This window comes from Pogoniulus pusillus, chromosome 32, assembly GCF_015220805.1.
Source record: "Pogoniulus pusillus isolate bPogPus1 chromosome 32, bPogPus1.pri, whole genome shotgun sequence".
Lineage (NCBI taxonomy): Eukaryota > Metazoa > Chordata > Aves > Piciformes > Lybiidae > Pogoniulus > Pogoniulus pusillus.
In genome coordinates, this window is record NC_087295.1 from 6,114,209 (window position 1) to 6,128,578 (window position 14,370).

The window sequence follows — 14,370 nt, forward strand, 5'->3', positions numbered from 1 at the left end:
GCCTCTGCCCAGGGCTGGCACAGGTCCCTTACCTATTGTTCCAGGAAGGCGCTTGCCACTGAAGTGAAAGCAGGCTGTGACATTGAGACAGTTCACTGGCTGCAAGCCATCATGGCACTGAGGAGCTGTGATATTGATGGATGCAGGCAGGAAAATGGAGATGTCCACAGTAATGACAGGCCTGGACCTGGAGGTCAACAGAGAGATGATTCAGCAGGATGTTCTCAGACAAAGGAAAAGAAAGTTAATTTCGTATAATGCACAGTTTCAACCAGACAAGAATAACAAGAGAGTGCATTTGAACTGTGAGATAAATCAGCACTTGACCTGGATGGCAAAGACTGAATGAAAACTGTAACATCAGCTCTTACTTCAGACTGCAGGCAGGCAGCTGGGGAACCTGACAATATATAATAATAATCATCATCTCCAAAAGAAGTTGCATAAAGCCTTCCTGATGATTGAAGGGGATAACAAAGTAGCACTATGGCAACTAAGGACAAGAAGTTTATACAAATCAGACAGCATCCTAAGCAGCTTGGATGGTCAGGAACAGGTAGGCAGAGCCCCTAGGTTTCCAGAGAATGGCCTGCAGGCAAATTTGTGACCTCAAAGTCAAGAAGGGAGCACAGGGATGCAAGGTGGATTCATACATAGTTTTTTCTGGTAGTGTAAGAGGGACAGCACATGCCTGCTTTCTGGGAGGGTGAGCAGATTCCCTCTCAGTGAGTGTTAGGCACTGAATATACTTTTCACACTGCTGCACTCAGTTTCAGGAGTTACCTGGTACACCATGAATGCAACCTTGCAACTCTGGCATCAGGTTATTGCTGTGACTATTCCTAGCTGAAGAAGACTTCAACCAGAATTACAGAGCAAGCCAAGTGCCATCAGGGCCCATGTGGGGTCTCCTCTTTCACATAACACAGAAGCCCCTCCAGTTTGGTAGAGCAAAGCAGTTCAGAAACCCAGGCTCTCCTGAACCACCCCCACTGCCCAAAAATCCAGGGGTGTTATTCTCCATGTTTTCCACTCTGTACATGTTCGAGATGAACGCAGCCTTCCAAAATCAACTCCAGTAGTTACAAAAATGTGCAGCAACTAGCAGATTCACTTCTAAAGGTAGTTCCAAAAGCCATGCAAGGCCAGACCATGCAAGTAAACCACTCTGGGGCCCTCACTCCACAAGCCACTTAATTTAGAGGCAGTGGAGAGGGGGAAAGATGAGAACACAGATTGTGGTTACACCTAATTCGTATCGACTGGAGCAAGATTCACATCAATCTCTGAGATGGCTGCTTCAACTCCTTTACCACAGCCTGAAATAACAGTGCAAATCCACATTGTGAGATGGAGGATCAAGATAAATGCTAGTCCTAGAAATACAAACAGGAAGGAGAGTAAGGGAAGGAGGAAGAAAGAGAGAGCTTCCTAGGATCGTTTCACACCTTTTGGAGAAAGCCTCTTTTCAAATGCTTGGGGAGACATAAAAACAAATGCTACAACTGATCTAGAAAATTATTCCTCTGGCCATAATGCACTGTGTGATTTCTCCTTACCTTTGGCTCAGTTGGTTATTCACTGGGAAAAAGAAAACAAAAGGCCATGCACACGCACACACACAAGCAGTACAACAGTGATCTGCCACAACAAGTCACTGTGGCTTCCACCAAGGGCTTTAATATCACTTGGCAAAACACTGGTTATTTTTGGCCAAAGGACTTCACAAAGGAGGGGTAAGGTGGGGGACACACACACACTGAAAAAGCAGATTTCTTTATCCTAATCTCAACCTAAATACCGAGAGGGATACCCTGTAAATTGACAGCAGCAGCAGTTAATCAGGCTGACCACAAAGCCAGCGGGTGAGGCACACAGAAATACGAGGGAAGGCGTAGACAGAGGTCACTGTGCTGTTGTGATGTATGTTGTTTTAAACATCACAGCAAAGCCTCCCAGATTGTTATTGCTTGCAGGAGAGGGAGACAATGTGGGAGAAAGTGCAGGGTGTTTTTTCCTAGTACTTTCAGAGATGTGAGGCTGCAGGATCCTACCAGGGATAGGGCACGCCTATTCAGAGAGGCAGCAACTGCCTTCCCTCTGCGTGCCTGATGAAGGAACTGACACTCTTCAGAAGACCTGACCAGCCACCACGCTGATCATCAAGAGCATCCCTTCCTCCTCCCTCTGTGTTTTTTGTTCTGTTTAACTGATTCAAATGGAAACAGAGCCAATGTTTTCCTGCCTTGAACAGGAAGCAGGCTGGCACGTCTGTTCTGCAGCTCCAGCATTAGTCTCATTGATCTGTGTACCTTCCATTAAAATGAAGGAGTCTCTAGAGACTGCTGCTTCTAAGGACAGCCAAGTATTGACAGGATTCCTTTATTAAACATTAAAAAGTGTCACAAAGAAGATACTGGCAAAATCCAAATTCACATACTGTGCCACAGATCTCAAGAGCCTGGTCCTGGTCTAACTGTCCATCTGCTTAATGTGGTGAAGCAAGGTGTCACACCTCTCTCCATCAGAAGGAAAAAGCATTTAACACATATACTTGAAACAGCAACCCAAAGCACGTGTGCAATAAAAATGTCTCCCTGTTTCACTTCCCTCAAGAGTCCTATTTCGTTTGCCTTCCCGTTATAACTTGCAAAATTGCATCCTGGATCATACACAGCTGGCTTTTTGCTCAGATATGTTCCCTTAAATCATAATTTATTTACTTTATGTAAATGCAAGAACAATGAAAAAGCCTTCTGAAAAATTCAGAGCAACCTGCCTAAAGAGGCATTGAGATGCAACACATCTCCTGTCTCCAACCCTTTGTTTTCTTCCTATCCCTAGGAGTCTATGCATTTTCATCCCTCACTACTCTGCTTAAATCAGACTCTGTATTCTTTGACACCATCCAACTCTAAGGTTCAGCTTAAAAAGTCATCCAAGCTTGCTGCTTCTGACCACAGTAAACTAGGGAGACAATCCGAGTTGTGGTGAACTTAATCCATAGTAAGATATAAGGAGAAAATAGACAAAAAGAAGACAAGAGCAGATGAAAACCACATTTATCTCACCTCAGAAGCACCACGTTGTCTGACAAGAAGGCTCCAACAGTCACATCTGTAATATTGAGACAGTTAAAAAAGGGGCATAGAACTCAGTTCTCTGAAATAAATTGCTCAACTGAAGAGCATGTATCTAAAAGAAACATCCTTCTGACTTACATCAGCCAGTCAACCCCTTCAAATATCATAAGTATTACAAGAGGAAGATTAGATCTGTGATGTTACTTCACTTCTGTGTCACTGTTTGATTTTCACACTTATTAGTACTATAATGTATTGCTTGCTCGTTTTTTTCAAAGGTTGTCATAATCACAGAATCAACCAGGTTGGAAGAGACCTCCAAGATCATCCAGTCCAACCTAGCACCCAGCCCTAGCCAGTCAACCAGACCATGGCACTAAGCGCCCTATCCAGTCTTTGCTTCAACACCTCCAGGGATGGCAACTCCAATCACTTCCTGGGCAGCCCATTCCAATGCCAATCGCTCTCTCTGGGAAGAACTTCCTCCTAACATCCAGCCTAGACCTTCCCTGGCACAACCTGAGACTGTGTCCCCTTGTTCTGGTGCTGCTTGCTTAGGAGAAGAGACCAACCCCCACCTGGTTACAGCCTCCCTTTGGGTAGCTGTAGACAGCAATGAGGTCACCTCTGAGCCTCCTCTTCTGCAGGCTGCACACCCCCAGCTGCTCCAGCCTCTCCTCATAGTGCTTGTGTTCCAGGCCTCTCACCAGCTTTGTCACCCTTCTCTGAGCTGGCTTTCAAGAAACTTAGAACCTTGGCTCAATATCAAAATCTTCTACTAGAAGATCTCAGTCTTTCCTGGTGACTGTCTGAACACCTGAATTAAGCAATCAGCTCAAATTCTTATTGGGAGCTTCAAACAACAGGTGAGAAAGGCAAGAATATGCTCAGCTTTATCAGCCTCCCACAATAGCAGGAACCAGCAACCTGGAAGTGACCACCTTTGCTGTCTCCTCAGCCTGCTGCTGCATTCCCCCAGCACCTCTGAGTGCCAGAGCAGTGGGCATACATACCTGGATAGCCATTGCCATCCATATCTACTCCCCCTGATATGGACTGGCCAAACATCCGCAGCATGGGGTTTATTGTTCGCCCAGACAGCTTCTGCAGGGGAAAACATGGGAGGGAAAAATCAGTCAGTGACACAAAGAATCATCTTTTAAAAAGATCAACAAACTCAAACAAACCAAGAAACAGCCTTCAAGCCTCATCTTCATGGTCATTAGGGCTCTTTTCCACAGGCTGGAACTGCTGCACATCTGCAGGCTTGCACTTCACCCACACAGTCCTGAGCAGGAAGGTTGTCAGCAGCAGGAAGCCCTTCTGCTCTGGGCTAGGAGGAAGCCAGTGTCGACTTGGATTAAGAAACACACCTGCACTACAACCTTCAGGCAGACCCAAGCCAAATAAAGACCACAAAAACACATCAAACATTTCTTGGGAAAGAAGGAAATTTAACAGCACCCTAGAGATTTTCTCCCTTTTTTTTTATTACCTTCCTTTCCACAGCTAAGTTTTAAGCAGCATCTTAACAAAACTGGTGACCCATTGAAGCAGAAAGTCCTGCACAACTATTCCATTTCACAGATTTTGCCAGTACACTCCAAGTCAAGATGATTAATTTTCAGCCCATTTGGAAATTCTGGTTTACATCAGATGTTATGCAGCATTTGGTGTCAGTTTGGAAGCTGTATCTCGTTTCTGCCTGTCCAACATAAAGATTAATTAGCCCCCAACATAGCTTCTTTTCTCTAGTTACTAATGCAAAAACTTTCTCTAAACATTTTGAATTGCAAATGCCTTTCTCTGAAGCAAATTAATATATCAAAATCTCATTTTCCAACGCAGCAATCAGATGTCTCCAGCTCCCATTCATTATACTGGGCCACCAGTGCATGACCTGAACTCAAAGTAACTTCTGAAGTTACAGACAGAGTAGACCTATCCTGCTAAGTGATTTTGAGGCTGTTGGTGGGGCTTCAGAGCTTCCAGCAATGTGATCAGCCTTTCCAGGGCCTCCCATAAAAGGGCATAATATTGCACAAAAGGTCAGGCAGGAAATTCCCAGGAAAAAAAAGACAAGTTGAGGGGAAGAAAAGGATCCTGCAGTCCTGACAGCCAATTTAAAGGGAAACCAGTGCTCTGCCGTGTGCAGATCTCCTTCTCCTACTCGTGGGCAGATAAGATTAAGACAGCTGGAAGCAACTTCCTCCCCACATTACACTTGCATCACATTTTTGGGAGGTTCCAGCTAGGGTGATAAATCCTGACTGCAGACATCCCAGTGGACATCTGCATGCTATTACAGCCTATAAGGCAGAGGTGTAATGCTGTTCAGCTTTTAAGTGCTATGAATGAAAACAGCAGGCCACAAAGCCAATTAAGCCACTTCTGCTCATAGTCATCCCTGAGACAGCTGAGGGGATGCGAGGGAAAAACATTGATCAGCAATTTAAATGAAGGGGGAGGGGGAAAAAAAGCAAACAGCATGAAAAGGGTGAAAGCATATACTGTGCAACCACCCTCTCCACCTCTCTGAGCTTATTTAAAAAGGAAATCCAGGGCATTAAGATAGCTCAGGAGTATAGTAATAAGATACAAAAAGTCTTTCACCTCTGGGTTCAAATGCAGGGCAGATAGGTAAAGAGCTGAAGCTGTCACACAGCTCTTTTGGCTGCCTGCAGGAGATGAAGTGGTGGTGTGTCTGGTGTCCTGCAGCATACACTGGCAAATGGCACAGAGATACAGCCCCCAAGTGGCTCCCTCTCAGTTACCTCAGGGCATGGGACAATGATAGGAATTGTACCCTGTGGTGGTTTGGATGTTCCCTGTCCCCCCACACTTTGGAAATCACCCAGACTAGACTCAGCTGGCTCTGGAAATTGAATGAAGCTTATTATTTACAGCTTAGCACAATATACAAGCAGATATTTACAGTATATACAGAAATACACAAGGGTAAAGGTAATACAGAAACACAGCAGCCCTCCCAGAAACCTGAGACCCCAGAAGGGGCTTCCAACCATCCTTTCACCTTCTCCCCTCCCCTCTCAACCTTACCCCAGTCCCAAGGAAGAACGGAGGTTTGGCCACGGGGTTAGGAAGCAAAGTGGCTCAGTCAGAGAAACAGAGGGTGAGGTTAGAGAGAGATGCAGCTCAAAGCTCCCCAGCAGGAGTAGTTCCTCATCTATGTTTTGATTCATGTTCTTATACATCTCAGCAAGCCAATGAGCGAGGTAGACATCACCACTGTTTTCCTTTCACAGCCTGTAATCTATCCTTCTCACCAAAACACTCTAGCTAGCTTCAAACTAGCACATACCCAGAGTCAATAATTACAGTACCCTGCCACCCTCTTGCCCTGGTCTTGGTCCCACTGATCAAGCAAAGAGGCACTAGTCATGTCTGCTGGCCTTGCTCTGATGGAGAGGGACAGACTGCAAGCAGAGTGTTTCACTTCCCACCCTCCTGACTTCTACTCTTTCAAAAATGTAAAACTTGCCCATGAATGACCAAAAGAACCCAACAACCCAATCCTTTCCAGCAAGAACTGGAAAGCTCCAGGCTTTTCAACAACCAGAAATAAAACCACCCAGCCAGTGGCTTTCAGCAACAAACTGGTAGAATCCTCCACATACCACACATTGGTGTCTTTTAGAAGTCCAAAGAGTCATTTCACTTCCTTTATTTCTAAAAAGCAGCACATGGCATGTACATGGCAAAAAGAAGATGGACTGAACTTCTATGGTCTGTTTGAAGAGTCTCCAATATAACCACTGAACTCTTTCATTCTGCCAAAATTGATTTACTGTGAAGGATCCCACCCAGTAACAAACCAAAACAACCAGACCTTCAAACACACAGAGGGAGGAAAGATTCAGGCTCTGAAAAGAGAAATGTGCTAGACAAAAACTAAGGGACACATGTTGGACAGCATGAGCACAAATTCATATCCTCTGCTGCCTGGCTGCAGCAGCTAAATTGCCCTGTGTGATCTCTGAGCAAGATCCATGGCATATCCCAGCTGAAGTCCTACTGCAGAATAACAGTCAGGGGAGCAGCACCCAAGAACAGTTTCGTGTTCCAAGGACATGGTCAACAAGGTGGGGCACAAAACTTTGTACCTCTTCCTTCTCACTAAGCCTGCTTTTGCAAGAAAAAAAAAGTACAACCTCTTGAGTCCCTACTGGCCTCTCCATCATTTGAAGGGGGCCTACAGGACTAGGGAGGGACTATTTACAAGGTCTTGTAGGAGTAATGGGTTTAAACTGCAAGAGGGGAAATTTAAGCTAGATGTTAGGAAGAAGTTCTTTACAGTGAGGGTGGTGAAACACTGGAACAGATTGCCCAGAGAGGCTGTGGATGCTACCTCCCTGGAGGTGTTCAAGGCTAGGTCAGACAAGGCCTTGAGCAACCTGTTCTAGTGGGAGGTGTCCCTGCCTATGGCAGGAGGTTAGAGCTAAATGATCTTTGAGGTCCCTTCCAACCTAAACCATTCTATGATTTGTATGCTCAACCTCTCTGGTCTTGTCACTTCCCCTCTTCATCAGTGCTATTTGTAAAAACTAACAGACACATCTCAAGACTTTGTTTGCTTCAAAAGACACTGCAAATTATCTGCTAACATAACTTTACCCTACAGCACAGACACTGACAAACTTTGGGAGAAACCATCTTCAAATCAAGATTAAGAAAAGGATATAGGGCTATAATGAGGCTACCTATAAAGACATCCCTCGGTATGATTTCTTTTTGCAGCTCCTGTGAGAGAGACTTCAAGTAGGTATCTTGAATGATAGTGTCACATACCATAGAGTACTGAGGTACGATACCATTGGTGTCCCCGTGGTAAATGTACACTGCTCCGATGTAGTTATCCTCCTTAGGTGCTCCGATGGCAACATCTGTAAAACAGCACAGATTATCAACACTCCATAATCCATTCCATAAGTAAAACTTCACTCCAATTTTAGAAGCCAGATATCCACAGGAAAGCAGCTCCCCTTTATGAACATGATCAGCAGCTCACAGGAACCTGGCTGGAAGGAACTCAGGACAAGGGGCAATGGATATCAACTACAGCACAGGAAGTTGCACCTCAACATGACAAAGAATTTCTTTACTGTATGGGTCACAAAGCACTGGAACAGGCTTCCCAAAGAGGTTGTAGAGTCTTTTTTCTCTGGAGACTTTCAAGCCCTGTTTGCATGCATTCCTGTGCGACTTGCACTAGATTATGGTCCTGCTCTGGCAGGGAAGTTGGACTAGGTGATCTCCAGAGGTCCCTTCCAACCCCTAACATCCTGTGAGCCTGTGAACTCATTTGATTTACTAAGGAGTGCATGTTAAGATAAACTTTTAAAAGTACACAAATGTATTTGAATTTGTACAGACATGCAGCTATGCTATGCCTTATTAGAAACATGCTTGTTATGAAAAGATGTTTATTAATCAGCAACTGTGCTCAAAAAGGCAATTTAGAATCCTTCCATATCAAAAGCTCCAATGCAGGCAAACATCAGCTTTGAAAATCAAGACAGCATTGCCAACATATTCGTTGTAGTGCTACATTCAGCTTGCTGGAAAACCCAAGGCTCCTGTTGAGGCTGGGTATGTTAAAAGGATAGGCAGGAATAAAAAAGGGGCTGATCCGAAAGCACATGCAAATTGAATTTGATTCAGTCTAACTGCTGCAAACTCCTGCAGAATGAAGGCAATGTTCAAGACCTGCTTGGATATGTTCCTCTGTGATCTGGTGTAGGTGATCCTGCTCTGGCAGGAGAGTTGGACTAGATGATCTTTCAAGGTCCTTTCCAGCCCCTAACCTTCTGTGATGTGATCCCACTTCCCCTTCTTCTCTCCTAGCTTGATCTAGTGACTACACAACTGCTAAAATTAAAAGCTTATTACTACCTTCATACTTTCAGACTGATCCAACTCCCTGCAGTCTCTCCATCACTGCAAGTGACCCACAAACAGCAGCAAGGACCCACAAATGCATGTCCAAGTGCAGACGAATGTCACCCACCCACCATTTGAGAGGGTAACTTGCAGTGAGCTTGAGTTAGGCTTAATGGAATGCTGTGCCCTGGATGTTCTGGAAAAAAGAATTCCAGGCACACAATGATTAAGTCATTTAGAAATCCTTAGCTTGTGCTGCTAGAAATCAGGGCAGAAAAGGTGTTTTCAAACACTTTGCTCTCACCTATTTCTGTCACAGCATGGGGTCTCACAGTGAAAGGAGCCAGGGCACGATAGATCAAAGGAAAGGAATCGTTAATAGAGGACATGTTATCAGGTCTGAGAAGCTACTTCTTAATTAGACTTCCTGATAAGAAATACAGTATGTCAACAAGAATGGAGGGCTTGAGCCCATAAGGAAATGGGAAGGAAGAAAGGAGTCATGCATTGGTTTCTGTTTCATTTGGTGCTTTACTACTGGATCATTTTGCAAACCACAGCAAGGAAAGCAAAGCAGAGTTAATGAGATTGGGGTGCCAGTTGCATGGTCATGGACCAAACCCACAAAAAGGACCATCAGCTACAGAAGACCTTAGCAGACAAATCCTATGTCAGCACATGTATCCTTACTGTTGGCCCAGGTGCTGCTTGAGTCCAGAGGAGCAACAGATGCTATGCAGCACCCAGCCATGCAAGGAGAGCAGCAATGCTGCCAGCTCCACTGGCATTCACTGAGAACAGCCCAGGAGAAGATGGCACCAACCTGGGAAGCCATCGTCATCGATGTCACCAAGGGCAGTCATGCTCTCCCCAAAGTGTGCGTTATAGGCACCATCACCATCCAGGATGAGCTGCTCCTCCAGCACGCCCTAGCACATAGGAAAGAAAACAGTGTCAGGGAAATGATGCAAGCCCTGGATGAGGTGAGCCCTCCCTGCAATAGCTGCCCCTGTGCTGCAGGAAGCACCTGGCGTGGGGCTGCAGTATGACTCTTGCCCTCACTGCACATGGATCAGCTGGTTACCAAAAATCTTCTTTATTGGACCATGCTCTCTCTTTTAGTTTTAAGTGGAGGGAAAAAAAAGGAAAGGAATAAAGTGATAGAACTAAACTGCTGCATTCACTAAATGGTAACTCAGTGATGTAACTGAATGTAGTCACAGGACTTGGTGAAGGTTTCCAGATGCCTAACATGTAACAGCCCAGAGCTTGCTCCACTGACAGACTACATCCAAGGAGTGAAAACCTCAGTCCAGACTTAGTCAGCTAAACCCCAGAGAGCTAAGGAGAATTTTCCTCAAAGGAAAGAACATTTAGGCAATTGACTTTGAAAACTTTTAAAGTATTGGACAGAAGGATTAAAGCAATGTCCCCAAAAAGCCTCCTGAAATGAAGAACAGGAAAAGGGACTTAATACAACTAAGAGACAGAAGAAAGTTCTGAATCAAGTAGCTTTGTACTCCTATGCCATGGGAAGCCTTATATGGATCTGGTAATTTTTGCCCACCCACTTTCTGGTCAGACACATAAGCTTCAGTTTCTTGCAGTTTTTCCTTGGGGGAAAGGAATATTTCCAGAAGAAAACAGAATTTAGTTATGCAATCCAACTCCATACCCACCTCAAGGGTTGGTTTGATTTGTTTTTGCTTCCTTTGTGAATGAGAGTAAACTGCCCTCTGGAAGATGTAATAAAATCTTTTTCTTGGCTGGGGGGAGTTGCTGAGTTTTTTGCAGTCCTCACAGGGAAGGACAAAATATAAGTGTATTAACTGCAGCATCACTATGCATGTTCGTGCTAGGATGCAGTCTCCTGTGTTCACTGCAATGAACTTTCAAGCAATGGGACTTGCAGAACCAAACAGTTTAAATTGTCCAAACACCAAAATAAAAAGCACAATCCTGCAAGCCATTGCTCCTGCAAGTAATTCCTGGTGAAGGAGTACAAGAAATCCCTACTACCTTCCCAACTGCTTTGGCAAAGATAAAAATTAACTCATGCACACAGTGAAAAGGAAATTTTGGCTATTATCTGCTGATCCTAACCTGAGGACCCAGCAGGAACACTGCAATATAAGAAATGGGACAGCCTGTGGATCAAACTGAAAGCAAGTAAAGGTCATTTAAAGGAGGAGTGGTAGCAGGAAACAAAAATCAGACCAAAAGCAATTTTGAAGTTTCCCAAATGCTGCCTACAGGACTTGTGGTACATGTCTAGTAGGAACACAAAAGCTCACAAAATACTGCTGAAGCAAATAAATTTCACTATAGTCAGTAACACCTCTTACTTTGAGACAGCAGGTCTGGGACATGATCACTAAATATTTAATTATATGTATGCAATCATTGTTCTCCCATAAATAAAACATTAACATGTGAAATGGCTTTGTCAATGCGAGAAAGTTCAGGCTTTTGGTCATGTGAAATCCAGTAGTAACTGCTCGTAAGAACTTCCCTCAAAGTCTATACGTGGATGTGCTAGTTTGAAGCAAGCTGGAATGTTTTGGTAAAAGAACTAGATAACAGGCAGTGAAATGAAAAACAATTGTGTCTACTTCTCTCACAGTCTTGCTGAGAGCTCTGGGAAGAAGTAGTAAACATTTTCCATTTTTGTCTTTCTCTTCTGCCTTTGCCTTCAGACCTGGTCACATCTCATTAACCCTGCTCCCACTAACCTTGCTCCCTAACCTCTTGGCTGCACCTCTCTTCTTCCTGAGAACTGGGGTAAGGTTGAGAGGGCCGGGGGAGGTGTTGGGGTGGTTTGAAAGCCCCTCCTGGGGACTCAGGTTTCTGGGAGGGGAGTTGTGCTTCTGTATTGTTTATCCTTTGTATATTTCTGTATATAATTGTATATAACTGTATATATTGTAAATAGCTGCTTGTAAATTCTGCTAGCTGTAAATAAATTGCTTCATCTATATTCCCAGGGTCCGTCTGAGTTAGCTGGGTACCTACAAGTGTGGGGGGGCAGGGTAATCCCCAAACCATCGCAAGCATACTGCAAAGATAACACAAATTCAACCTCTGGTGTCTCTTTATAAGGTCTCCTAAACCCAAGACGCTCATGTTGTTATTTGTAGGTCCCACTGACCACTCAAAACACAAAGAAAACTCAGTCAAAGCTGCTGATTCCTACTTGGTTTTGGCATCACATCCATGTAAAGCCACAACCACCACCAAGTTTCAACATAAAACCAGAAGATTTCCGAGACCTCCTTGGAAGATTCACAGCTCTGTGATGAATGTGGGCTGGTGTCTGGGAAACCACATTACCAGATGAGTTTTCCATGACTTCATGCCCTGCCAGAGACATCCAGGGCCCCGTTATTTGGGTCATTGAGTTTCACGAGGTAGTGCTGGAAGGACATTAGGGTTACCCTCATCCCTTACCGAGTCATCTCCTGTACATACTCACGTTTCCTCTGTTGATATAGACTGTGACTTGACCCTCATCTCTGATCTCAGAAAACATAGGTGCTCCGACCAGCAGGTCTGACAACCCGTCAGAGTTCAGATCAACTGCACATAAGGAGGAGCCAAAGTAAGAGCCCATCTGTAACCAAGCCGAGTCACAACAAAGCATTCAGTATCTGCCCACACACAAGAGGAAGTCATTTAGGCATTGGCTGGGGTTTTGTTAATTTCAAATGGTGATTCGTTGCTTTAGTACTCATAAGCACTCCTACAGAAAAAGCTTAGGGGATCATTCTGGCAGGAATTAAGCACTTTACTGGAACACTGCATCAGCTTGGATGCTTTATGCAACAGGATAACATTTATGCCCTAGGACATGCTTAAGTGAGACACTTAAAGAGCTTTCTTCGACCAGTTTTCACCTGTCAAATACTTGAAACCAGGAAGGGGTGAAAAGAGCTTCCCAAATGATGAAATGGCTAGTGATTGTTTGTGGCCAGTGCCAAGCTCCCTAAAGTGGCTTCAAGTTGGGTACCAGAGACCTTTTTAAAGATCTCTTAAAGAAATAAAGACAAGGGGGGGAAAAAAAGGTAGAGGGTAGGGTAGCCACGAAACGAGGCACCTCAATTTCCTCAATTGTGGACTGCCTTCCTCTGCTCTATTTGTATCAGTCACCTTCAAAGAGCAGTACTGGTTGTGGACTTTGATCACAGCCTTTCCTCCTAGGTACAGGCAGGTGACTTGACACAGAAGGAAGACTTTCAATAAAAGCTTTTCAGTTACTAGAAAACCTAAGCCACTTTCAATCTGCAGTTATTATTGCTTCAAATAAATTAATTGCTTACATTTAAGAAATGTATTTAAAAAATGGAATGAAATTAATAGAAGTAAACATTAAATGTTAACAAACTCCCAACCAGCAGCCAATTTAGAAATTTCCAAACACATTTAAACACCAAAAAAAAAGGGAAACCAAAAGCAGCAATTATATTCCACCCTAATTTCATCACTTCTAAGATCCCACAAGGTACCACTCTTTGAGACCAACTACAAACCATAGACTCAGAAGTAAAAGCAACTTCCAAAGGGAAAAATAAAAGATGCCACTTACATTTGAGCTGTTTACATAACAGGGGAAAAGAATTGAGGTCACAGAAACCATTATTTGGGTTAAAGAGAATGAATCACATGTCTAATGCTTTCACATTCCTCACTGTGGATCTCTGACCCACAGCCTTCCAACTCCTGGTAAGTTCAGATGCTACTGGGCACACTAAAGGATGGACAGCAGCAACTCTATGCAGTCTATAAGATGTTAAACCTGCTAAATATATATGGTGGGGTGAGTTAAGGATAGAGTTTCAGTGTGCAATTCAGATTTGTGTGCTTGTGTGGGTTTAAGGTCAGACCTCAAACATCCTCTGATTCCAGATAGTTTGTAGCTTAAGTTCCTGTGTGGATTTGTTTTGTTTGTTTTCATCCACTAAGGTTTTAAAACATAATTCTCATGGGGAAGGAGCGAAAGTTATGAGAAGTATTTCACTACGTATTCAGGCAGTTTTCAAGGGAAAGGCTATTATTTACCCAACTGCAACATGGTACATCTGCAGCATGGGTGAGCTCAAGGTGCTGCGAGAGCCTGAAGTTTGTGCATGCAACGTTTGTAACAAGATGCTGCATTCTCTTCTCTCCTTCTTTGTATTTGATTGCCTAGTTCTGCCCCCAGTCATTAAAAAAAACATAAAGGAAGAAAGTGGCATGTTTTTGAGGTCTGACAAACAGAAAAAGTCAGAGCAATGAACTTCCACACTTTAGATGAGGGCAATGAGTGTACCCTCAGCAAGATCACTGATAATACAAAGCTAGGGGGGTTATGCTGCCATCTGATGAGATCTGGATAGGCTGAGAGATGGGT

At 44.0% G+C, this 14,370-nt stretch overlaps 1 protein-coding gene across 1 annotated transcript in view; it reads right to left on the minus strand.

The window, feature by feature from the left end:
• Positions 1-14,370, minus strand: part of ITGA9 (integrin subunit alpha 9) — a 244,780-nt gene that overhangs the window by 191,117 nt on the left and 39,293 nt on the right. The window contains exons 9-14 of the mRNA XM_064169690.1: positions 12,457-12,594; positions 9,808-9,913; positions 7,893-7,987; positions 4,097-4,187; positions 3,072-3,117; positions 33-187 (exon numbers count right to left, since the gene is read on the minus strand). Coding sequence (XP_064025760.1) covers positions 33-187; positions 3,072-3,117; positions 4,097-4,187; positions 7,893-7,987; positions 9,808-9,913; positions 12,457-12,594 — 631 coding nt within the window. The remainder of the gene's footprint in view (positions 1-32; positions 188-3,071; positions 3,118-4,096; positions 4,188-7,892; positions 7,988-9,807; positions 9,914-12,456; positions 12,595-14,370) is intronic.